We start from the raw sequence: 24,706 nt of genomic DNA, 5'->3' as shown, positions 1-24,706 counted from the left end.
AAGAAAATATGACTTCCAATGTGCATGCCTTTTATTTCTTTCTCATCCGTAACTGCTCTGACTAGAACTTCCAGTACAATGTTGGATAACAGCAGTTACAGAGGGTATCCTTGTCTTGTTCCTGATCTTATGGGGAAAGTTTTGCTCTTTCACCACTGAGTATGATATTTATTGTGCGTTTTTCATTTAACCCCTTTATTACATTAACAAAGTTCCCTTTCAGTCTTAGTTATCTGAGTGTTTTTATCACAAAAGATGTTTTATTTTGTCAAATGCCTCTTCTGCATCAATTGAGATGATCAGGTGTTTTTGCTTTCATTTTATTAATGTGCTATACCACGTTGATTGGTTTTCTTATGTTGGCCATCCTTGCATTTCTTGAAGTAATCCCACTTGGTCATGGTGTACAATTCTTTTAATATACCATTGGATTAGATTTGCCAGTATTTTCTTGAAGATTTTTGCGTTTCTACTCATTAGTGATGATGGTCTGTAATTTTATTTTGTTGTGTGGCCTTTATATGGCTTTGGAATCAGGTTAATGCTGGCCTTACAGAAGGAGTTATAAAGTAACCACTCCTCTTGTATTTCTGAAAAGTTTGAGAAGAATTGGTGTTAAATCTTTAAATGTTTGGTAGAATTCAGCAGTGAAACCATCTGGTCCTAGACTTTTCTTTGTTGGAAAGTTCTAAATTACTGACTCAATTTCATTACTCCATATAGGTCTTTTGAGATTTTTTATTTTTCCTTGTGTCAGATGAGGTAATTTGTATGTTTTAAAAATTTGTCCATTATATCCAGGTTTTCTAATTTGTTGGCATATAATTGTTTACAATACCCTCTTGTAAAATCCTTTCTATTTCTGAATGGTCAGTAGTAATGTTCTCACTTCCAGTTTTAATTTTAGTTATTTGTGTCCTCTTTCTTTGTCAGTGTAGCTAAAAGACTGTTAATTGTATTGCTCTTTTCAATAACCCAACTTTAGGTTTCATTGATTCTCTCTATTGTTTTTCTATCTTCTACTTCATTTATATCTGCTCTAATCATTATTCCCTTCCTTCAACGAACTTTGTCCTTAATGTGCTCTTTTTGTTCTAGTTTCTTAAGGTGTAAAGTTAGATTTATGGTTTGTGATCTTCCTTCTTTTTTAATATACACATTTAGAATTACCCTTTCAGCGCTATCTTTGCTGCATCCCATAAGTTTTGGTATATTTTGTTTTCACTTGTGTTTGTCTCAAGATATTTCCTAATTTTGTGATTTCTTCATTGATCCATTGGTTGTTTAATAGTGTGTTGTTTAATTTTCACATACTTGTACACTTACCTGTTTCCTTATTTATCTAGCTTTATTCCAATGTGGTCTGTGAAGGTACTTTGATTTCAATATTTTTACATAGACTAAGATCTGATTTGTGGTCCAAATGTTTTACGTGCACTTGAGAAGGACGGGTTTTCTGCTGTCACTGCCTGGAGTGTTCCATATATGTCCATTAGGTCTAATTAATTAATTTAATGTTGCTCAGGTCCTCTATTTCTTTATTGATCTTCTTGTTCAGATGTTTCACCAACTATTGAAAATGTTATACTGAAATCTCCAACTATTATTGTAGAACTATTTCTTTCTCCCTTCAATTCTGTCTTTTTTTTTTTTTTTTTGCATGGGCAGGCACCAGGACTCAAACCTGGGTCTCCAGCATGGCAGGTGAGAATTCATCACTCCGTATAGGTCTTTTGAGATTTTTCCATTTTTTGTGTCAGATTAGGTAATCGGTATGCTCTAAAAATTTGTCCATTATATCCAGGTTTTCTAATTTGTTGGCATATAATTGTTCACAGTACCCTCTCATAAAATCCTTTCTATTTCTGATGGTGGCACTGAGCCACAGTAACACAGCTCTAATTCTGTCAATTTTTGCTTTATATTTTGGGAGTCTGTTGTGAGGTGTATATGTGTTTATAATCATCATGTCTTCTTGCTGAGTGAAACTTTTATTGATATATAATACCCTCTTGACACTGTCTCTTGAAATGTTTTTTTGATAGTCTATTTTGTCTGGCAATACTGGAATCACTTTAGCTCTCCTTTGATTACTGTTTTTGCACTTAAAGTGAGTTTTTGGTAGACAGCATATAGCCAGATCGTGCTCTTATCATCCAATCTACCAACCTGCCTTTTAATAAGGGAGTTCAATCCATTGACACAAGGTAATAATTGAGAAGGAAGGATTTACCTTTCTCATTTAGCCATTTGGTTTGTTTTCTAGTATGTTTTTTATTCCTCATTTACTCCATTATTGCTTTTTTTCTTTTTGTGTTTTGTTGCTTTACTATAGTGTACCCTGTTGAATTCCATCTCCCCTTTCCTCTTTATCTTTCAGTTATTTTCTTTGTGGTTACCTTTGTAAATCAATTAACAGCTTAAATACTAGTAAACTAGTTTGAATAGTTATAACCTAGTTTCAGCAATACACAAAATCTCTATATACCTCCACCCCCCTGCTTTATGTTGTTATCGTCTCTAATTACATTTTTATATACTTTATACCTAGTAACATAGATTTAAAATGTGATCTTCCATATTTGCCTGCTAAGTCCAATAGGGGGCTAAAAACAAAACAAAACAAAATGCAATAAATAATATATGACTTTGTATTTATTTATGTAGTTACCTTTGCCAATGTTCTTTATCTCTTCTAATGATTTCAAATTACTGTCTTGTGTCCTTTTACTCAGCCTGAAGGACTTCATTTAGTATTTCTTGTAGAGCATGTCTTCTCTAACGACTCTTTCAGTTTTTTATTTTTTGAAAAGATATCTGTAAATACCTTAATTTCTTCTTCTTCTTCCTTTTTTTTAAAAGTGCATGGTCTGGGAATTGAACCCAGGTCTCCGGCAAAGCAGGCAAGAACTCTGCCACGGAGCCACCAGTGCACTGTCCCTCCTTCATTTTTGAAGGCTAATTTCTCTGGATATAGAATTCTTGGTTAATACGTCATCCTCCTCTGTTACCTGGCCTCCATGATTTCTGATAAGAAATGCACTGTTAATTTTACTGGGGATACACTGCTCTCTTACTGCTTATAAAATTCTCTGTCTTTGGATTTTGACCATCTCACTATAATTTATCTTCATGTAGATCTCTCAGAGTCTATCCCACTTGCAGTTTGTTGAACTTTCTGGGTGTGTATGTTCATGTCTTTCAACAGATTTGGGAAATGTTCAGCTATCCTTTCTTCAAATATTTTTTATGCCTCTTCCTCTCTCGTCCTTCAGGGTCTCTAATAATGCATAGACTGGTATGCTCACGGTGTCCCAGAGGTCCCTCGGGCTCTGTTCACTTTTCTACATTTTTTTTTCTGCTCCTCACATTGCATAATTTCAATATTCTTCAAGTTCACCAATGCTTTTTTTCTGCCTGTTCAAATCTGCTGTTGAGTGCGTCTAATGAGGTTTCCATTTCAATTAAGGCAGCTTGCTGCTCCAACATTTGTTTGCCTCTTTTTATAATTTCCATATCTTTATTTTGTTCAGACAATGATTTCCTAATTCCCCTTAGTTCCTTGTATTTGGGTTTAACTCTTTGAACATATTAAAGACAGTTGATTTACAGCCATTGACTTATAGTTCCAATGTGTGTTCTGCTTCAAGGATGGTTACAGATAATTCTTTTTCTTCCTGTGAAAGGCAGCATTTTCCTATTTCTCTTTATCTTTGGTAATTTTTTGAGGGAAGTGGACATTCCGAGTACAAGGTTGTTATAACTCTGGAAATCTAGTTCTCCCCTCCTCGGGGTTGCCAGCTTTTTGCTGTTTGTCACTGTTGCAGAGGACCAGAGCTGTCATCTGTGACTTTTCAGGAAGGGTGACTGCCCTCGGAGACGGCCCCCAGTGAGCTGAAGTAGCTGATCAAAACCTGTATCAGTGATTAGATCAATGTCCCCAGAATTTGGAGGACTAGGACTTTGGCTGCAGCTCCCACTACTCCTGCCATGTGGCCTAGGGAGGTAGGTTAAACCTAGCAGTGGATTTAACCCACTGCTGCTGGATAGTTAAATTCACTGCTGCTTACTGCAGTTTACCAGCCTCTACCTCCAGCCTTTCTCTGGAAGCTTCAAAGTGTCCAAAGTCACAGAATGGTTGATTCAGACTGTTCCTAAAACTCTGATTCGAGAGTGCCACAGTTGTTTTGCTGGAGGGACTGATTTCCAGAGCATCCAACTCTACCATTTTCCCACAGTAGTCCCCCACATAATTATATTTTAAATTTTGCCAATGAAAATGTTGTGGAATTTGTTTTCTCTCTCATAAAAGAGAAAGATGCTTATGGTGTCCCAGAGGTCCCTCGGGCTCTGTTCACTTTTCTACATTTTTTTTTCTGCTCCTTACACTGCATAATTTCAATATCCTTCAGGTTCACTAATGCTTTCTTCCGCCTGTTCAAATCTACTGTTGAGTGCATCTAACGAGGTTCCCATTTCAATTAAGGCAGTTTGCTGCTCCAACATTTGTTTGCCTCCTTTTTATAATTTCCATATCTTTATTTTGTCTGTGTCTCCTTAACTGACACAGCAAACTATAAGACCCATCTCTTAAAAATATTTTCCCAAAAAAGTGGAATTAATGCCAATTTCCCTGTAATGATAAATTAGCATTCAGGAAACGATATGACTCTCGAAATAAAAAAATATTGGGCGGAATCACTCAGGCCAACCTATAACATTGCACCTCCAAGTTTGAGAACAATGAATGATCTATTTTGGTGATTTGGAAGTAGTTCAGACAATGGGAGATTTAATCACTTTTGAATGTTTAAAACTAAGAGTGATTGTTAATTTTCATAATCGGCTTGATTATTTTTTTCTCAGCCATTTGAGATCACTGAAATCTATAGCTCTTCCTAGCTTTGGGTTCCTTCCTTTTTCTGCAAAAGACTCTTGCATCCATGACTGAATTGCACAGAGCTCAACAAAGAAACAGTATGCACTTCTCTGTTTCTAGGCAAAGTTACAGTCAAAATCAGTATTTCCCTTTCCTTCATTCTATACCTTTGCACAAATTATTTTCTTTTCTCAAGTTACTAAAATCCACAAGGCCCACGGATCGGTACATCCTCTCCCTTCTCCAGCCCCTTCTGGAGGAGGGAGGTTGGTGGTCATTACTTTTCAGAGTGTGGCTGAAACCAGGTTCTCTCTAAGAGGCCAGGGAAGGAAGCGAACAGAAAATACAATAGAAATAGGTACAATTCTTTGAGGAACTGCAATCAAGGATAATGACAGAATCTAAATTCTGCACGGTGGGTGTTGGAAGAGGAAGTACTTGGGGGGGGGGGGCTTTTCCACAACCTCCTGGGCTCCTGGGGCTCAAGCTACATTTGGGAGCCATTTGCTACATGGACTCACAGGTGAAGAAATAATCGGAAGAGTGTAAGTTAGAAGAAAAAACCCACAAGCAAAGACAGGCTGGGTTTGGGTGATACTGAAAAAGCCTGCTGGATTGGAGAGAAACAGCAGGGTAACAGTGGTTTAGGGAGCTGAAGCAAGGGCAGCTCTGAGTTGATGGGGGTGAGGCCAGGACACCACTGTAGAGAAGGATGTAAAGACAAGAGAAGGAAGAGACTGGGGCCAGGAAGTCCAGCAGGGAGCCCAAATGGGTGACAAGGACCTGGCTAGCATGCTGGCCCTGAGAGGAGAAATAATGGGGAGACAGAAAGATGGTTGGGACACAAAAATGAAGAGCTGGTACTAGGCTGGGCACTGAGGGAGGGAAAGAGGGGATGGTACACTGACCACCAAGTGCAGCTGGGAGGGTGGCAAGGGGAGGCAGAAAGAGAATAAAAATAGAGGCTTGGGAGCCTCGGTGAGAAGAGGGGTCCCAGTGAGAGGCTGTGAGAAGTTGGTGGTCGCAGGTCTGTCATCACACCATCCCAGGCACAGGCAGCCCTGCCTCTGCCTTCCAAGAACCCACCAGCACTGGTGTCAGCGAGGAGACCCCAGTGCACACAGGATGCCAGGAACATGTCGCCAATCAGGGCCACGGGACAAGTAGGCTGTCCCCATCACAGCTGCCCCCAGCCTGTCTTCCAGACAGTGTTACCCTCCTTCCCTAGCTGCTTTACCAGAAAGCTCCTGTGCTGGTTTGAAATGATGTATGTACTCTAGAAAAGCCATGTTTTAATCCTAATTTCATTTTGTAAAGGCAGCTGTTTCTTCTAATCCCTGTTCAGTGGTGTATGTTTGAAACTGTAATTAGATCATCCCCCTGGAGATGTGATTTAATCAAGAGTGGTTGTTAAGCTGGATTAGGTGGAGACATGTCTCCACCCTTTTGGGTGGGTTTTGATTAGTTTACTGGAATCCTATAAAAGAGGAAACACTTTGGAGAATGAGAGTGATTCAGAGAGAGCAGAGTAGAATGACATAGCCATGAGAAGCAGAGTCCACCAGCCAATGACCTTTGGAGATGAAGAAGGAAAATGCCTCCTGGGGAGCTTCATGAAACAGGAACCAGGAGAGAAAGCTAGCAGATAATGCCGTGTTCACTATGTGCCCTTCCAGATCAGAGAGAAACTCTGTGTTCACCATGTGCCTTTCCACTTGAGAGAGAAACCCTGAACTTCATCAGCCTTCTTGAACCAAGGTATCTTTCCCTGGTGCCTTAGATTGGATATTTCTATAGACTTGTTTTAATTGGGACATTTTCTTGGCCTTAGAACTGTAAACTACTAATTTATTAAATTTCCCTTTATAAAAGTCACTTCGTTTCTGGTATATTGTATTCTGGCAGCTAGTAAACCAGAACAGCTCCCATAGATCCCCCGGAATTTGTCCTCTGGTCCTTGATTCCTTACAGGAATACCCCCATCTCTATCCCAATAATTACAGGGGTTTATTGGTACCTAAATCAACCCTCAGTAACTGCTCCGCTGAATGGAGAAAAATGTTCAGGTTTCCCCCATCCAAGGAGCAAACATGTTCTTTGCCCTTCACTTTCCCTCCCTGTCCCCGAAGTACCTTTCCTGTTCCCATGCTTCCTTTTATTGCTACACTTTTCTGAGGAGTCTCATGCATTCTTACCTCCCTCGTGCCCCATTTGCAGCTGAAACACCTCCACCTGGCTTCTGTTATCACCTCTCCCTCAAGAAGGCAAACACTCCTGTGCTCCCTCAGGGCAGAGCCTTGCCCTTTTCCTGCCTTACTCACGCACCTGAACTTGCCCAGGTGTGCAGGTCACTGCCCCGCCCCCACGCCACCCTGATCAGTGTTTTCCAGTGTACAATGGCTGCTGTCCTGGAGCCATCCTTGGCCAGAGCCAATATATGGCTCAATAAACATTCACAGGATTAGGTAGGTTGTCTATAAGATGCACTGTTCTCTCCCAAGTGCTCACTGAGTGAGGTCGAATGACTGTTGAATAAATTAGTTGCTTGGGTAGAATGGAAAATGTTTATGTTTCCTATTTGGAAAAAGTACATGTCCCCAAACCACACTGACTATGTGTATAGTCTATGTACAGCTTACAACAACCACAACAAAAGTAGCCCTGTGGCTTAAAATACTACACCTGACCCAGAAGCTTTTGAGCCACTGGTCTAGAAATGAAGAACTCCGGCCCCGGCACTCTGTTGTCCAACAACCCTGGGTGCTGCAGGGACCTTGTCTGTATAAAATAACCTAGGCAAATTGCCACTCTACAAGTGGCAGTGGCCCTTTGGGGGAGCAGAGAGGCCTAGGTGCAAGGAAAGTGGTCCCTCGTGCCCACCATTACATCTGCAGATATTCTGGGCTGGTGCTGGGCGGCAGGGCAGATGCACGAGTGACATGCAGCACGTGTGCAGACATGCCACACACTGGGCCACAGGAACTTGACTGAGCCTTTTATGGAGCCACCTTTGCTTAATGCACGTGGCAACTCCCCAAGCTGGTACCTTTCCTATTCCCACTTCACTCACAAACAGACCAACTAATTCCAGCGGTGCCTTTTAGCCACCAGAGAAGCAGACGGGCAGACAGAGGTCTTGGCATACTAATGGGGAAAAACTGATAATCCAATGGCAATTGGATTATCCAATCCTCCCTCTCTCTCTTTCCAGGGACCGGAGCTTAGAAAGCCTGAGGACCTGGCCATGCTCACACAGCAAGGAAACCCTATCCCTCAGATGCTTCCTCTTTCATGCTGCAGCTTTTTGGAGTTTGAACGAGTCTTTTATATTTTGATTTTGAACTCCTGTTCCTTTAGGCATGGAAGAGCCAACGGACACTGGCTGAGAGTCCCAGGCAGTTCTGGAGAGTCCCAACTTCTCAGAAGGCCTGCAGATTTCAGACAGCCATTTGATTTGGAAGTCATCTTTAGCACCTTACCTATGTCTCAGGCATGGTCCAGAAGGTTCCCATCAACATGTAAGACCCTGCAGCTCTTTGTGTAACGTGGAGGTGACATCTCTGAAAGTGCACTATTCAAGCCCATCCTGCCAAGGGCTGTCGAGGGGAAATTACAATGCAGCCAGGAAACCAGGTTTCAGTATTGCAGCTACCTGCCTCGGCAAGGATAAAACAGTTCCAATCCAAGGATATGGATGGGCTAAATGTGGAAAGGAATGCCCACACAAGAACAGCCTGACCCTTCCAGCTGCTGGATTGTACCCAAAAGATCTAAAGGACAAAAGGCCAGGCTTATTGGACAGATAACACTTTCCAGGTTACTTTGGATCCACCCCAAAACCTCTTCTTACTTCCTTTTAATCATTTCTAACCTTCTCCCCCTTTGTTGTTCCCAAGTGTGTGTGTGTGTGTGTGTGTGTGTGTGTATATATATGTGAGGGTGCAGGTAAAGGAGGTCTGGGGTCTGCAGGGAGGGCAGGACTGTGGGGACAGACACAGGAGACAGTGCCAGAGGACAAGGGGAAGGGGGAGGGGCTAGCAGGATTTGGGAAGTGAGGGCAGGACACAGGGAAAGGACATCAGAGGTAGCAGGCAGGCAAAGAGGGAGAGGAGGGTCCAGGAGCCAGTGGGGGGGGGGGGTGGGAGGACTGCTGAGAGAGAGAGGGCCAGGAGAGCTCCCTGGGATGGGGGTCAACAGGGAGAGGGTGAAGGAGGGGAGTAACTGCAGGGGGGAGTACCTGGGTGGCATAGGTAGGTAATTGCACAGAGAGTCCCTGGGGGTGGGCGGGTAGGTAATTGAATGGAAGGGGGTCACTGGCAGCAGTAGAAAGTGCTGGTCGGTAGGAGATTGGAGGGGTAACTGCAGAGAAAGGGCTCGGAGCTCCGGGATCTAAGTGAGAGGGTGCCGAGGCGGGGTGGGTGGAGCGCTAACAGGGCTCTGTCGTCCGGGATTGCAGGCAAAGGGCACCCTGGGTGGGGTAGGGAGACTGCAGGCCGAGGGCTCCGGGGTCCCGGATCGCAGGGAGACGGCGCGGGGGGCAGAGTGGGTAACCGCTGCGAGAGGGCGCGGGTCCCGAGCGGTCGCTACCTGTGCACGTAGTGGACGAGGAACATGGCCAGGAGGACCCTGTTGGGCCAGCGCTGGAGGCGCTCGGCGGGCGCGCGGGCGCACACGAGCAGGGGCACCGCGAGCGAGGGTAGCTCCTGCAGCGCCCAGGCGGAGCGCGCAGGCACCCGCCAGGAGAGGCTCGGCGAGAAGTAGCGGCCGTAGGACGTGCCAAAGTGGCCGACGAGCGGCAGGCACAGGATGCCCAGCCCGCTCTGCAGGTAGGCGAGGGCGTCCAGCAGCCGTTGCTCCATCAGCATCACTGTCGCGAGGCAAGCGGCGCGCGGCCAGCGGGTGGTACCGGCGGCCTCCGCGCGCTCCATGGCCCGACCCGGCGCGGCGGGGGCATTTAGAGCAGCGGCGGGGGGCGGAGGCGCCGTCACCTGAGCCGCGTGCCGGCGCGGATGCGGGAGGCACAGCCGTCGGACTGAGCCTCCAGTGCCAGCCGCGGGGAGGGGCTCCGGGTAGGGGGCGGGGATTCGGGGCGGGGCTTGCCAGCCAATCCCGTCCCCGCCCGAGTGCGCGCCCCACCCCCCACTCCGGCTCCGCGCACGCGCCGATACCCAGGCTGTCCGCAGCGCTGCCTGAACCCGCGTGAAGAAACCTTCGGGACCTGTCTGTGGGATCGCTTCCCTCCTTAGAGCTGCCGGTGGTGCCCTCTCGTTCTTTTTCGGGACGACGGGCTGAGGTGCCCTTTACTTATTATTATTTTTTAGGACCCCTGCAGGCGCATCGGAGGACGAGTCTCGGACGCGTGGGGCCTTGTCTTCTAGCCCGGAAGTGGCGTGCGGTCGGTGTCGGCTGTGGCGGGCAGCTGTTTGCGGACAGCGTGGGCAGCGGCGTGTGCAATGGGGCGGCGGTCGCGGATCCGGTGGCTCCAGCAGCAGCATCAGCAGCGGCGGCCCGAGGGCGCAGAGGACGCCACCGAGGGTGGCGGGAAGCGCAATAGTGCGGTAGGACTCGAGGTGCGGCGGGCGGGCCCTGGAGCTCCGCGTGGGGCATCCTCGACCCTCGCGGCGGCAGCTAGGGCTGCTCCTCGGAGGCTTGGGGGTTGACGCTCTTTTCTTTCCTCAGGGCTGGGAAGACGGATACCCCGAGATCGTCAAGGAAAATAAGCTGTTTGAGCACTACTACCAGGAGCTGAAGATCGTCCCCGAGGGCGAGTGGGACCAGTTCATGAAAGCGCTTAGGGAACCCCTCCCGGCCACTTTCCGGATTACCGGTTACAAGAGGTGGGGAGTTTGACTATTTCTTCCGAAGTTGGGGCTAACTAGGGTGACCAGGTTAAGAAAATTGTATGTGTGTGCCGTTTTCCCCGAGACGCGCTACAGAATCTCTTCACTTCAGCGGTATGCATTCTATGGATTCTAAATTACGGAAGCGTTGAGGAGGGAACACAGCCCAATGGAGTAGGTCAGGGAAGTACTTTTCTACTTAAAGTTGCAAGTGAGAGACTAGAGGAAGAAGAAAAATCCAAACTGGGAAAGGTTCGGCTCCTGGGGATTGGTGAGCTGAGGATGATTAGCCCTTTGGAACTTAGGGGAGTTTGTGACCTTATATCCGTACTTTAAGATCTTTGTAATCACATCTATTCAAGGTAAGTTGCCAGTACAAATGAAATAGTTGGTATATTTAGGCAGGAAGGAAAGGATAGTTTTGTATTTAGCTTATTACAGTTTGGCAAGCAAAGATGAGGATTGTTACAATTTTGAAGGGCTACTCTTAAATGGCCAAAGAATATCTTTTTTTCGTGCTAAATTGGTCTTTAAAAGCACTTATGATCTGAAGAAAATATAATGTGTTAAATTAGTTTTACAGGTCATTTTGAAATATGCTTGTTTTTCAATAGTCATGCGAAAGAAGTTCTCCATTGCTTAAAGAACAAGTATTTCAAGGAACTGGAGGACCTGGAGGTGGATGGTCAGAAAGTTGAAGTTCCTCAACCGCTAAGTTGGTAGGTAAAACAAGTCTTGGTTATGTCTGATCTCTTTGGGATTTGAATTTTTGCCCACTTAAGTATATTTATTGGTAATGCATTTGCTAATAGCTTGAAAGAACCTGCATCTACTGTCCAGACATTCTAATGTCCTTTTACCCAGTGCTTTCATTGACATTTACATCATTGTAGAAGTTCTTATACATGATGTGCAGCTTTCTGTATTTGAGCGTGAGTGGAATGACACTCTCCTACCCAAAAGAAGATTTCTGAAGACAAGAGGTTAAATCAGCGACAGCCACTGTTTTATTCTTTCTCGTGAGAAAGGGCATCCACCAAACAAACAGAAGCAGCAATTGCGTTGGCTTTGCCCAGTAACATGGATTATATAGGCCCCCTGACACAATTGTCCCCGCCCCCTGCTCACCGGTTCCCCATTGGCTGGGAGTTGTGGGTTTACAGTCCTGAGTGCGAAAGCTAATCCAATTAGGAAGAGACAATGACCCTCCCTTAGGAAGATCTAAGGTTACAGTTATAGCCCCCTTATAGACATGGATTCGGGAAAATGGACTGGCCTAGAGGGATGCGAATCTTAGCCTGTGCTTATTGGGATTTAAACAAGGAACCAGGATGTGGGAAGTTGGGCAAGCAGATCTGATCCATTTTGTTTCTTGAGAAGAGGCCATTTTCTCTATTTCCCTCAAGTCCTTCAGTTTGGTTGGTTCTTCTTAGTAGATCCAGCCCCTTTCCTTCATTTATGACACCACTTCCATCATTTCCATTTAAAGCTTTTACATCAAAACTATTTCACGTGGCTTCTTTCTATAGGGAAAGGACAAACCTAGACTCACAAAGGGTTGCCACAATATGTTATCTTCCTATATTCCCCAACACAGACTTCCCCAGCTGATTACATCTTCTTACAGCCTCAAGCGCACAGTCATATTCCTGCTTGAGTCATTTTCTGAGCCAGTCCTTTTATTCACCTGTCCTGGAGACCACCTGTTTTTAATGGCCTGGGTCGTCTCATTTGTGTGAAGGTGATCCCTTGTTCCCATCCTGGCCAAGCCTGTCTTGTGCAGCCCTGGAGAACTCAGAGGTACCAAGCCCTCGGTTTGTTTATGAATGTGAAAGTTGCTGAGACAAATTATTGTGGTTTCACACTTAAGCTGATCTACTTGAAGGCACTGAGAGTTCTCAAAAATGGAAAAAAAGGCTTACGTTTTTCACTGATTGCTATAAAAATATATACTTGACAAGCATTTTCTGAGTTTTTGACTGTTGAGGTATACAGTTTTCTCTCCTATTTAGATATCTTTCAGTGAACACCAACTAAGACCAGGTTTTCAGTACTCCCGGGCTCTTGATTTGCTTTTCTCTTTTTAGATGTGCATTTGGATTTTCAATGTCTATATCACAGACATCCACAGAATATACCTTCTGAATGAATGCTGAATAGCCAAATACTAAAATCAGTACTCTACCAATTTAAAAACCAGACATCACTACCATAGAATGCATTTCTGGGATACAAGGATAAATCTGCAATTTCATGCAAAAAATTAAATTGTAGTTTTTCTTTTAACTAAGCATTTTCATTTGATTTTAAAAGCTTGAGCATTATAGTACAGTATACAAGTCAGGTGCTGGATATCTGTTGGTTTTCATTAATTGCATGTGCCCTGTACTGAGGTCTGGAGAAGGATGATACTTTTTCGGTGCTCTCTGGTGATATGTGGCATTGCACTGGTGAGGTCACATCACATGACTAAGCTTTTCTCCTCGTAAACTCAGTTATAGACTTTTTTCCTTTTGGTGCCTTGGTTGGAAGGTTTGACTGAAAACACTGAAACTGTTCATGAGTAGTCTCATAAACTGAAGCTTATGCCCAACTTGAAGTAGAGGTCATATGGTATTTTCAGAAGCAGGTTTAATGAAATTTTTGTTGTGTTCATTCTTATTTCTCATAATTTTGCATATATTTGCTGCTTTGTGTAATCACTGGAAAACGTCAGTTCCTTAAATCTTGAGTCCAGAGATGAGATGATGGGGTAATTGGCTTTTTAGTAGGAATCCTATATGAAAGGGTTGCATTCTCAGGGCACATCATATTCGTGGTAGTTGTTTTTTTTTTTGGAGGTTCCAACAAACTGAGAAATCATGGGTAGTTAATAATTCTTGCTGTTATTATCCCTATATTCTGGTTAAAACTATTTTTTAATCAGCCCTGTTAATATTTAACAGTTACTTTTCCATTGTGTTTGTTTGTACATGATGAGACAATTCCCGAAATCTCCTTAAAAGCCCTGTAGGTTGCCTTTGGTTGAAGAATGAAGATAAATCACTCTGCCAAAAAGCCAGTAGTTCTCATTTGTTATATTTATGAACACAGAGCTGAAGGGTGTGAACAAAACATTGTTCCTTTTTCTCATAGCATTTCCCATTATGACAATTACATGACAGCTTTATTCTGTAAACATTTTTTCAATCCAGTTCACTTGTTGTATGTGAAATCTCTCAGCAAGCAAGTAAAGCAGAAACTTATCAAGACTTCTAGTTGTTTGGCATTGTCTAAATTGTCTGATCAGCTTGATATGGCTGGAAATAGGTCATATATTTTTCTTAACTGTTTTGGACACTGGAATATAATTTAGGAAAATGTTTTGATTTGGAGCCTGGCAGTGAACTGTTGTGGCCAGTTTAAATCTCTATTCTTTGGTAGAAAATATTTTCATGCATATCGTGACTAGTAAACAATGTTTTAAAATCTTAAATGCTTAATCAAGTTTGCTTCTGTCAAGTAATCACACAGTTTCAAAGCAGTCAAATGCATTATGTTTTCCAGAAGTTCTGGTTTCTTTTTCAATGACGTCACCTTAGCTGCAGTTGGAAACATGGAAATATTGTGAACGTATAATGCTAAATTGAGTTCCCTATTGCACTCAAGACTTAACAAGAAGTGCTGAAACTGTGGGACGCTTTCTCACTTGTGATAGGCTGTGCTCAGGCTGGCACTGAAGTAGTGGAGCCTGGGGTGCGTTGGGTCACATTGGCCTGTGCATTTGTGCGGTTACAGATCAGCAGATAGGTGCAGCTGTGTTTAAGAACAACCTTCTCCGTCAGTGACATCTTCAGCCAAAGAATGTTCAAGGGCAGTCACAGAAAGGGCAGATAGTGCTTCAGTCTTCAGTCTGTGTAAATAATGAGTAACCTAGGAACTCAAATTCATGCTTTAATGGAATTTTTTTAAATATGTAAAACTTTTCAGTACTTTATTGAATTAGTTTGTTTTAGAAATAGTGAGGAATATATATATTTTTAAAATTTGAATCACATGTTTGTCAAAGACCTAAAAGACTGGGAACCCTCTTTGAAACCTCGTCACGTGAGGAGACGTTTGCGCTTAGCCAGGGTTGTAGCCTAGCGTTTGGATGCACTCCAGCAGGAAGCGAGCAGGGTAGAAAGTCAGGGCTCCTTACCAGATATGCCCCCAGCATTTCTTGGCTCCTCTTGTCTACCCTCACTTCTGATCTGAGGGGACTCTTTATCATTCTCGAAGGGGTCTGTGACCCGGAAGTTTAAAAAAAACCTGCCTTCCTGCATTAGTTTGATTTGATGTGATCTGCACCTCAAGTTTAGATGGTTGGTCACGTGGTTGGTTTTCCTCTCATGACCTCTATGCCGTTGTGACCTAGTGAGAGCACAGGAGTCCTCACCTTGCCATCTGATTGGGAGCCTTTCGTCACAGAATTTACAGTAGTTTTGTAGGTAGCACTCATGACCCCCCACCTCCTGACCCCGAGCTCTCCTGCTTTTGACTGGTTTCGGCGTAGTTGTGTCTTTGCTCCTTATGTCCCTGTAACACGGTTGTGGCTGCCTGTGCTTTCAGTTCCTATTCTGGCCTAATGAGGGTGAGCACACTGGATCTCATCTGGTATATGATTTGTAAGAACAGCAGGTTGTAAAGAGGGCACTTATATATACGTAGAACACTTAGAGGTCCTGCTTTCTTTTTTGTCAGGTATCCCGAAGAACTTGCCTGGCACACAAACTTAAGTCGGAAAATCTTGAGAAAGTCTCCACAGTTGGAAAAGTTTCACCAGTTTCTGGTTAGCGAAACTGAATCTGTAAGTAAGGTTTCTTTCGATGTGTCTGTTCCCTGAATGCTGTAACTGGGTGGGTGTTTCCTGGTGAATCTGTAACCATCCCTGTCTGCGCAGGCCTTTGGGGTGAGGCATGTGGCCATCACCCGTGTGTGTGCTGACTGGAACTTCTGATTAGTTACATGTTTGATATTTTGATCAGTTTGTCTGACCATGAAGTTTAATAATAACAGCCACAGTTGTCAATTTAATGTACTTTTTAAATTTTTCATAACTTACTCTTAGTAACTTCAGTGTCCTGTTATATGTATTTGGGGAGTTGTTGCAATGGGGTGAGCAGGGTGTTATTCAAGAGATGACTACTTTGTTTGACAGGATGTTGGTTATTCAAGAGACAACTACTCAATCCACTATTGTTTCTTTTTCTTATAATAAGCTTATAAGGCCAAGTTAGTGGGATAGAGGTTTTAAAATGAAATCAAGCAGGTACAAATACAAATCTGTTTTATTAGAAGTAAGACTTTTAATGCCACTGTTTATCATCTTTATTATTCCGTGCACATGTTGCTCCTATACCCTGCTGGCTTTATTTCAGGCAACCTGGGGAGCACCCAGCCAGCATTTATGCTGGCCCCTCGGCCAAGCCTGTCCCTGCTGGTCCATTCCTGGCACTGGTCCCGACCCCCAGAGGGGCAAGTAGCTGTGCATTCTTGGAAGCCCAGGGGTGGGCCACACATGGCAGAGGGGTTTGGGGCTTAGAGGAGGGAACTGGGTGGGTGCAGAGCCCATGCTCTCAGCCTGGTTCCTCTATACCTCGTGGCCTGCCAGGTGGCTCTGGTTTGCCTGTGTTCCTGGGCTCGGTAGAGACCGCAGGTCCCTCCGTGCTGTAGTAATCAGCACATGGCTAGTGGCTACAGAGCAGCCGGGCCGGCATATGCCCCATGGCCACTGCAAGCAGGGCCTGTTCTCAGCACCTCATTTCTCCTTCCCTCTTGAGTAAACAAGACCCCCAATAACTGGCACCTAGGAGACGCCCAGTGACTCTTTGATCCCCTCGCGCTGCTTCTCCAGAGCAGATTCAAAGCGATAGCTCCAGCCTGTCCTTTTACAGCCCTAGCCCTGAGCAGTTTTGAATACCCCCCTCACCTGCTCCCCACCTCCCGCTCACTAACACCTTGGAGCAAACAACAAATAAAAGCCCATACCTGCACCAAAGAAGAAGCAGATGGTCCCGCATCTATACTAAAATGTGGAAGCAAAGAAAAGAGCCTGATTGGGTCTTCAAGGCCATCATCACCAGTGAAGTTGAATATAGCAAAACATCACAATTAAAATACACACTAAGATTTTCTTAATAATTCTTGTGGTTTATCCTTCCACCTATCTATTTTTCTGGATCTTTTTCTGAATGTCAGTCCAAGATCCTTTACATCATTAGGCTTCAGGACTATCGGAGTCTGTCCCTGAATGTTTCCTTCCTTGGCCCTTCAACTTTTACAGGTAAGCAGAGGGAGTTTTGTTTAAGTTCATTCCTTTAAAAAAAAAATGTAACACCCAACAAGATTTTGCTGGAAAAGGTGCATCTTTAGTTTAACCAAGAATCCCTTATGTCTCTTTAATCTTTCAACCTCTCCTTGGTTCTGCTATTTGTGTAAATAAATCAGAAAGCAGGCATCTTTTCTGCCATCTCAAATAATGCCAACATTATTGCTCAGAAGTAGTTGGCAGGTCCTATCAGGAGACTCCATAATCCTCCTAGGAGTCCAGTTCCTGAATTCCTACAGGAAAATGCTCCCACATCATAATAATTTTATTTACAAGTTGCTTTACTCTTACTAGTATTAAGTCTGCAATTCCTGCATCTGGCAAAGGATCTATTATAGAGAAACCCAGGCTTTGCATATCAGGTGGTCATATACCACTTTGAAATAGTTCTATTGAACCAGAGACAAAACTAGAAAATTACCAGATTATCAGTAATTCTGGGTAGCTTATTCGAGTCCCTTTTAAGGACTAAAAATTAGTGGATAGTTATAAGCTGTCTTTTCCTTGACCCACCTCAAAAGCTATATTTAAGTCCTGAGATTTGGGTTCATCCAGTTTCATCCCCTGTATAGTGAGGTCTTAAAGATCTCACACAAAGCCAATCCTCATCTGCCCTGTATTTTGGCCAGAATACATCGGGCAGCACAGTGCTTACTTTTGTCCACAGGTACGTTTTTCTTTCCCTTGGTCTGCCAATGTTCCACCAGTCTCCCTCTGGACTCTCCAGGGGAATGTTCTTGGGGAGGGACTTTACGGGTACTCGCTCCCTTTTTCCCCAGCCAGCCCACTGCTTCTACCCTCTCTGAGTCTTGCCTGGGTTCTGTTGTTTTGGCACCGTCTCGCTTCATCCAACTCCAGCCCTTCCCCTTGTGGGAAAAGGGAACCAAGGATTGGAATGTCATGCTTGCTTACCACCAGGCTCGTCAGGATTAATCCCCACCACCAAGGTAGTACTTTAGCCTTTAAAAAAAATTTTTTTTGTCTTTTAATTATTTTATTTTTTTAAATACCAAAAAACACCAAACGCAAACATTCCTATTTTGATCATTCTGTTCTACGTATATAATCAATAATTCACAATATCATCACATAGTTGCATATTCATCATCATGATAATTTCTTAGGACATTTGTATCAATTCAAAAAAAGAAATAAAAAGAAAAAGCAAGGTGATATCTACTTAATAACCTCTAGGATAACCTCTCAACTCTGTTTGGAATCTCTCAGCTGTTGATACTTTATTTTGTCTCATTTCACTCTTCCCCCTTTTGGTCGAGAAGGTTTTCTCAATCCCTTGATGCTGAGTCTCAGCTCAATCTAGGATTTCTGTCCCATGTTGCCAGGAAGGTCCATAGCCCTGGGAGTCAAGTCCCACGTAGAGTGGGGGAGGGCAGTGAGTTTGCTTGTTGTGTTGGCTGGAGAGAGAGGCCACCTCTGAGCAACAGAAGAGGTTCTCTTGGGGGTGACTCTTAGGCCTAATTTTAAATAGGCTTGACCTGTCCTTTGTGGGGTTGAGTTTCGTATGAACAAACCCCAAGACTAGGGGCTCAGCCGATAGCTTTGGTTGTCCACACTGTTTAGCCTTTTTCTTACCTTTGTCAGTGCGCAGAGTTGCCTGGTCACTGTGAGTCAGATTTCCCCTTTCCTCCTTCACAATCAGTGGATCTAAGCACCTGGTTTCGGGTCCTTCTGGCTGCAGGAGGTGGGCCCGCAGTGGTGGAGTTTGAGACTGCTTAATCAGCGTAGCATGCCTTGCTTTCGTGCTCCCCTGGGGTTCCCCTCTAAAGCCTCAGATCCTGGACGAGCCCCCATATTGTTAGAAAGAACGCTGTACCTGAAGGAGAACAAACACTTATGGGAATGTGGAGAAGAAAAGAATTCATTCATGATCTTGCAAGAATGGGTGCCTAACTGAAAAATGGTGCCAGCGTGCCAAACAGTAGAATGCAGAAACTTGTATCTGTACCTAGCCCACATGCCCAGCCCTGTTTCTCCGCTGATTGGATACTCCAAAAGTTACAGCCTGTCTGGATAATCTAACTAATTTGAACTTCCCACCAGAGGTTCCCCTTTTGATGATGTTTTATATTTTAATGACCCTGGCCATTAAGGATATGGTGCCAACTCATAGCTTGCGTCAGAGGCCCTCCCCTTCCCTGCCTGCGTCAGCTTGTGTGAAAGCTAAACTTAGCTTGATTCTTAAATCTAAGAGGAAAAAACTTCCTGGTAATAACTTTCTGTCCTATGCTAGATTCGAGTGCTCATTATTGTTTAAAGCATTTAAATAAATAGCATTGTCCATTTTTGAGAAATGGTCATTTCATTTATAAACTTTCATAAGATGGGAGGTGGGACTGTGGAAGCTTTAAATTCTTTTTTTTTCCTTTACAATTTTAATAATACCTACAATGTAATATAAAATGTTATCATACCTGAATTTCTGATATTCTAACAGTAAGCTTAGTATAGTAGTAATATCCTTAATCATAGCTGCTAGTTTAAAAATCTGTCATGCTTAGTGTGCTGTTTGATAAAACTAATTCATTTATTCTGTGGAAGAGTATATGGTCTGCTTTTCTATTGTATTTGAAAGAATACGCGATACTGACATTTTAATATAGTTGCTGGGTTTTTTTTCTTTTTTTTTTTTAATTTTCTAAGGGAAATGTCAGTCGTCAAGAGGCGGTTAGCATGATCCCCCCGCTGCTGCTCGGTGTTCAGCCTCATCACAAGGTATTGTGTACTGAACAGGAAAATTGGATGGACAGGTTGTTTCCAATAGTGTACCTATTTGTTTCATTTTATTGAAACATTTTTGTCTTGATGTAATTGGTTTTCTTTTCACATTGGCTGAAACAGACTGAGAGCTATATTTTGTTTTATTCTGTTCACCTCTCCTGCGGAGACAACTGTGTTTATCATTTTGTAATTTGGCAGGGAATTATATATATGAGATCCCGCAAAGTGAAATAGATTATGCTGTAGATTCATTCTATTAAGAAATGTATTTAGATCTTGGAATACAAATCAAAATACTAGAATGACTCAACATTTTTTAAATTAAATGTAGAACATTTGATTTCTTAACGTAAAAACATCAAGCATTTTCTTGCTTTATTAATAGATTTTAGATATGTGTGCAGCCCCTGGATCAAAGACTACACAATTAATTGAAATGCTACATGCGGACATGAATGTCCCTTTTCCAGGTATGCACTGAACTTGGTTTTGGAAGGGTAGGAATGCTACTTTGCTGGGTTGTAGAAGAGGAAAAAGATGCAACATTGCCTGAAGTCTCCTATGACATGCAGGTGGGTGTTTGTCAACTGAAGGAAGACTCGGGCATTTTTGTACATATCGTTGGTGGTTCTCAGGCCAGCACATTCATGCCTGTGGAGGCCTGTGGTTTAGAACTCCATATGTGTTATATAGAAGCAGCTGGCATTTTCTTTATTAGGCCTCAGTGGATAGATGTCACAGTTTGAATTTTCAGTTGTAACAATTTCACCTGGTTTTGGACCCCTTGCACCTTGTGTGAAAGACAGCAGTGGAGTGTGGTTGCTTGGGCTGCTGCCATCAGACATCTAGGGACTCAAGTCCTGCCACCATTTGCTAGGCCAGTTAGGTGACATTTAGATGGTCAGGTATGAGATGGGATATCAGTGATTAATTCACAAAAATGTTCAAAGAAGGCAGTGATTGCAGAGGGCTCAGAAAATGCCAGCTATTAGCATAGTATCACAGATGCTACGGGTGCTTCTTTATAGGCATTTTTTAAGAAACGAAAAAAAATATATGTTGGCTACATATTATTCGTTAGTGTCTTTTAATATTTTTATCAACCTTTATCTTGTCCTACTTCCTTTTATGTAAGATAGTTACTCTAGTCCTGTTCTAATGAACTTGCTGATTAGCAGTGGATTTTTAAAGTCCTTTTTTGTGTTATGATATCTTTGCTAAAAAGACTTCCCTGTCTTTATTTTCTCTGAATTTGTTGTAAACAGCCTTCTTATCCAGCAAGAGTGAACTCTCCTTGTATAATTGATCTCTTGTATTATTTTTTGTTTCAAAGAGCAGTATTGAACATTAGGTGTCATTGGAGTGTTGCTTTTTTTTAGAGGTGAGAGGGGAGCCAGTCATGAAAAGTGGTAGTTAGTGCCCAGTAAACTTTCCAGTAGTAGGTCTTACCCAGGTGTACAGGCTCCCAGGTATAAAGATGCAGTTTATGGTTAATAATAGAAAATACATTTTTTTGCACAATAGTACACAAAGAATAATTGTTCAACAAAAGACTCTTTTTTTTTTTTTTTTTTTTTTTTTAAGGAAAGACAGAGAAGGAAGGAAGGATGGAAGGAAGGAAGGAAGAAAGGGAAACATTTTTAAACATTTTCTTGTTTTTATTATATTTTGTTTGTTTGTTTGTTTTTTACATGGGCTGGGGCCGGGAATCGAACCGGGGTCCTCCGGCACGGCAGGCAAGCACTCTTGCCCGCTGAGCCACCGCGGCCCGCCCAACAAAAGACTCTTGAAGGCTTGAAATTGCAAATGTCCATAATATCCATTCACCAAAAATCCCTGGTTCCTTTTCTTGGACCACTTACGTATTTCTAGTGAATTGTGAGCTCAAATCTTGTTTGGTTGACTGCTGCTTCTCACCCACCAACCTATAGGGGATTTATTTCAGGGCGTTATTTGGCATATGCTCCATTTCCCCTGACACTACAATATTTGCCTCAGAGGGGTTTGTCATCGCGAATGATGTGGACAACAAGCGCTGCTACCTTCTGGTGCACCAGGCCAAGAGGCTGAGCAGCCCCTGCATCATGGTGGTGAACCACGACGCTGCCAGCATCCCCAGGCTCCAGGTCGACGTGGGTGGGAAGAAAGAGGTTCTCTTCTATGATCGGGTTCTGTGTGATGTCCCCTGCAGGTATCTATGTCATCAAAAGGCCAGAAAGCCTAAAATCTGCTAGGGAGGTCATCAGATTCAGACCAAAATGAAGCTGCATGTGAAAACATAGATAATTGTATATAACATGGGTCTGGTGGCAGAGGGTATGAAGGGAGAATGAGAACGTGAGCATGTAACCCAAGAGGTTGATGCTCAGAATCACAGTGTGAAAACACAGTGGTGGAATCCAGCCAAAGGGACACAAAAGAGAGATGCCAAAAGGGCTGTGTTTTGGGTATTAGCCTTGGAGGGATAGGAAGAAAGCATGTGAGGGGAGAGAGTTGCAAAATCTCATTGGGACACGTTTCACAGTTTTCTTATTTGGAATGATTTGCACATTTGTAGTGCTTATATTTGTATTTCCGATGAATATGTAAAAGCCTTTGTCATAAGGTAATACGTAATCGCATCAGGGTTTTATAATAAATCTCATGGTTTTAGCACAGTAAAACAAATTTAGAACTTCAAGCCCTGGAGACACTCATTTTGCCTGCATTTTTATAGGCCTTTCACCACATTTTACATGTTAAATTTAAATTTTAGTTTTTATGCACAAAAGAATTCCGTGACATAACAGTAACTGAGTTTTTAGAAAAAGTAAAAAAAAAGAGTCTATTAAATTCCCAGAGATAGTGACACTGACAATAATTATAGGTGTTTAATACTTTCTGAAGAAATATCTAAGACTGGAGTATCAGAAGACTGCCATAAAACTTTAATGTTAGCACTAAGCATGAGACAGTATATCATGAGAAATTCCAGTTTCACTTAAGCAAGGGTCACATTTAGTGCTGGTGGCAGAATTTAGTTGTGAATTTGTACCTGGTATCACTGGGTATTAGAATACCTAAAGGAATTCCTCTTTAAATAGGTTTTTGACTAGATTCCTTCTTTTCCTTGACTGTAGTTTTCTAATTTACCTATGGGTCAGATGTTTTCCCACCCCTACTTTTCTTTTGATAAGGCATATATAACTCATTTCTTGTATCATATTTTGAGAATGAAGTGACCTTATGAACAATAAATTAATAACCTGAGAAAATTCCTAAAATTACTACCATATAAACCGGAGAAGTCCTTTCATCCTTTAAAAGTGAGGATTAGATCACCTAGGACATTTCTCTCCTGTCCAACTTTCAGCTTAGGGACGTTGTGTCTAGACTACCTAGGAAACTCAAAACTACTGAGAAAATCAGTGGAGGCAGTAGTTACACGTGGAAGACCTTCTCTGATCAAATTTGATAAATGACACAATGATCAATGAAGCAAGTTTATTATAAAATTTACATGGAAATGATTTCTATTAATTAAAATGGAAAATAATTTCCATGAAATATAGTAGAAAATTAAAGAGGTTTAAACTGATGTATGGAAAAAACTTGGTAAAGAAATTGTTGCTTAATGGGATTTGCTGTGGAAATTTCTCTATGAATATAAATTTATCTCTTCATCTAATTCTGATTAAAATGTCATTGTGGGCTAACTGAGTTTCAAAGTAGCAGGACCAAAACATCGTAGACTCTGTGTTCCGGTTCTGGAAATTAGTTTTGCTAATACTTTTCTCAAATGGAAACACATAAATCTCTCTCAAAGTTTCAGACGAGGTTTCCTGTTGAAATCTGTTATTTCTGCATCAACTTGAAAAACTGAAGGACATTTAAAAAGTGTAATGTATTAGAGTATTCCTAAAACAGAAATAAAATGTTCGTTTCTGGATGTGAGAATTGATTTTTTTCTAGTTGATACTTATAATGATAGCTTGAAAATATGGCACATCTGTTAAATTACCTGTAGAGTTTCAAATTGTTAAATACATTTCTTTCCAGTGGTGATGGCACTATGAGAAAGAACATCGATGTTTGGAAAAAGTGGAATACCTTAAATAGTTTGCAGCTACATGGGTAAGTAAACTTTAACTGGCAGTACTGTTTGATAAAGTAGATTCATCAAGACTTAGTGTTAAATGCAGAAGTATCCACATCTCTTTTATAAAAATTTCCTGTAACATTTGAACATGTATTTTTCCATGAAATGACCATTTATCTCTTAACATCTTTGTAATTTCTTCTTTCCAATTTTTATTCCTTTGTGCTATCATTTTGTTTAATGTTTTGCGCTTTTAGATAAATGTTTTTGACTTCTTTATAATGGGGATAAAAAATGCCCTTTAAGCAGAATTTGAAATATTCCTAAAAGTAGAAAAAGACAATGTTATAACTCAAAGATAGCTGCTCTTCACATCTGGGGTATTCTAGTCTTGGCCTATGCATGGGAAATCATTAAAATGACTGTTTCCAAAAGTTGTGATTGTACTGTCAGAGAGCTCTGTGTTCTTTTCTTATTTAACATTAAAGACAAAACATTCTTAGATGTTCAGCTGTGGATGATCTAAAGTGTTCAGGCTAATAAAAACAAATGAACATCTAATTATATAGGTAATGACTTTATTCTGTTAGCCTTTCCTAACGTGTGCTGGCAAGTGAAACCTAAAGTTGTTTAATGGAAGAATTCAATATAATAAATAAGTTTTCCTATTAAATGAACTGGGATGAAAAGCTTCCATACTTGTAAAAATAGGTAATCCTGGGTAGATTACAGTGGCTCAGTGGCGGAGTTCTTTTTTGCCATGCCAGAGACCTGGGTTCAATTCCCAGTGCCTGCCTATGTAAAAAAAAAAAAAGATAGGT

General features: G+C 42.3%; 2 protein-coding genes across 4 annotated transcripts in view; one reads left to right on the top strand and one right to left on the bottom strand.

Moving 5' to 3' along the window:
- The window catches only part of SRD5A1 (steroid 5 alpha-reductase 1), a 42,371-nt gene extending 32,454 nt beyond the window's left edge, over positions 1–9,917 (bottom strand). For both annotated transcript variants that reach the window (XM_077116819.1, XM_077116820.1), the window contains exon 1: positions 9,467–9,917. In XM_077116819.1, the coding sequence (XP_076972934.1) occupies positions 9,467–9,807 (341 nt within the window). In that variant the 5' untranslated portion in view covers positions 9,808–9,917. The remainder of the gene's footprint in view (positions 1–9,466) is intronic.
- Positions 9,918–10,248: 331 nt separating this feature from the next.
- The window catches only part of NSUN2 (NOP2/Sun RNA methyltransferase 2), a 33,753-nt gene continuing 19,295 nt past the window's right edge, over positions 10,249–24,706 (top strand). Inside the window, exons 1-8 of one of the 2 annotated variants that reach the window (XM_077116816.1) lie at positions 10,249–10,449; positions 10,559–10,716; positions 11,334–11,438; positions 15,442–15,547; positions 19,730–19,801; positions 20,193–20,277; positions 21,806–21,998; positions 23,846–23,920. In XM_077116816.1, the coding sequence (XP_076972931.1) occupies positions 10,333–10,449; positions 10,559–10,716; positions 11,334–11,438; positions 15,442–15,547; positions 19,730–19,801; positions 20,193–20,277; positions 21,806–21,998; positions 23,846–23,920 (911 nt within the window). In that variant the 5' untranslated portion in view covers positions 10,249–10,332. The remainder of the gene's footprint in view (positions 10,450–10,558; positions 10,717–11,333; positions 11,439–15,441; positions 15,548–19,729; positions 19,802–20,192; positions 20,278–21,805; positions 21,999–23,845; positions 23,921–24,706) is intronic. The other variant, XM_077116818.1, reaches the window with a different exon arrangement.

Source organism: Tamandua tetradactyla, chromosome 9, assembly GCF_023851605.1.
Source record: "Tamandua tetradactyla isolate mTamTet1 chromosome 9, mTamTet1.pri, whole genome shotgun sequence".
Classification (NCBI taxonomy): Eukaryota; Metazoa; Chordata; class Mammalia; order Pilosa; family Myrmecophagidae; genus Tamandua; species Tamandua tetradactyla.
The sequence above is the reverse complement of the archived record's forward strand: the minus strand, read 5'-3'. Positions and strand labels throughout refer to the sequence as shown.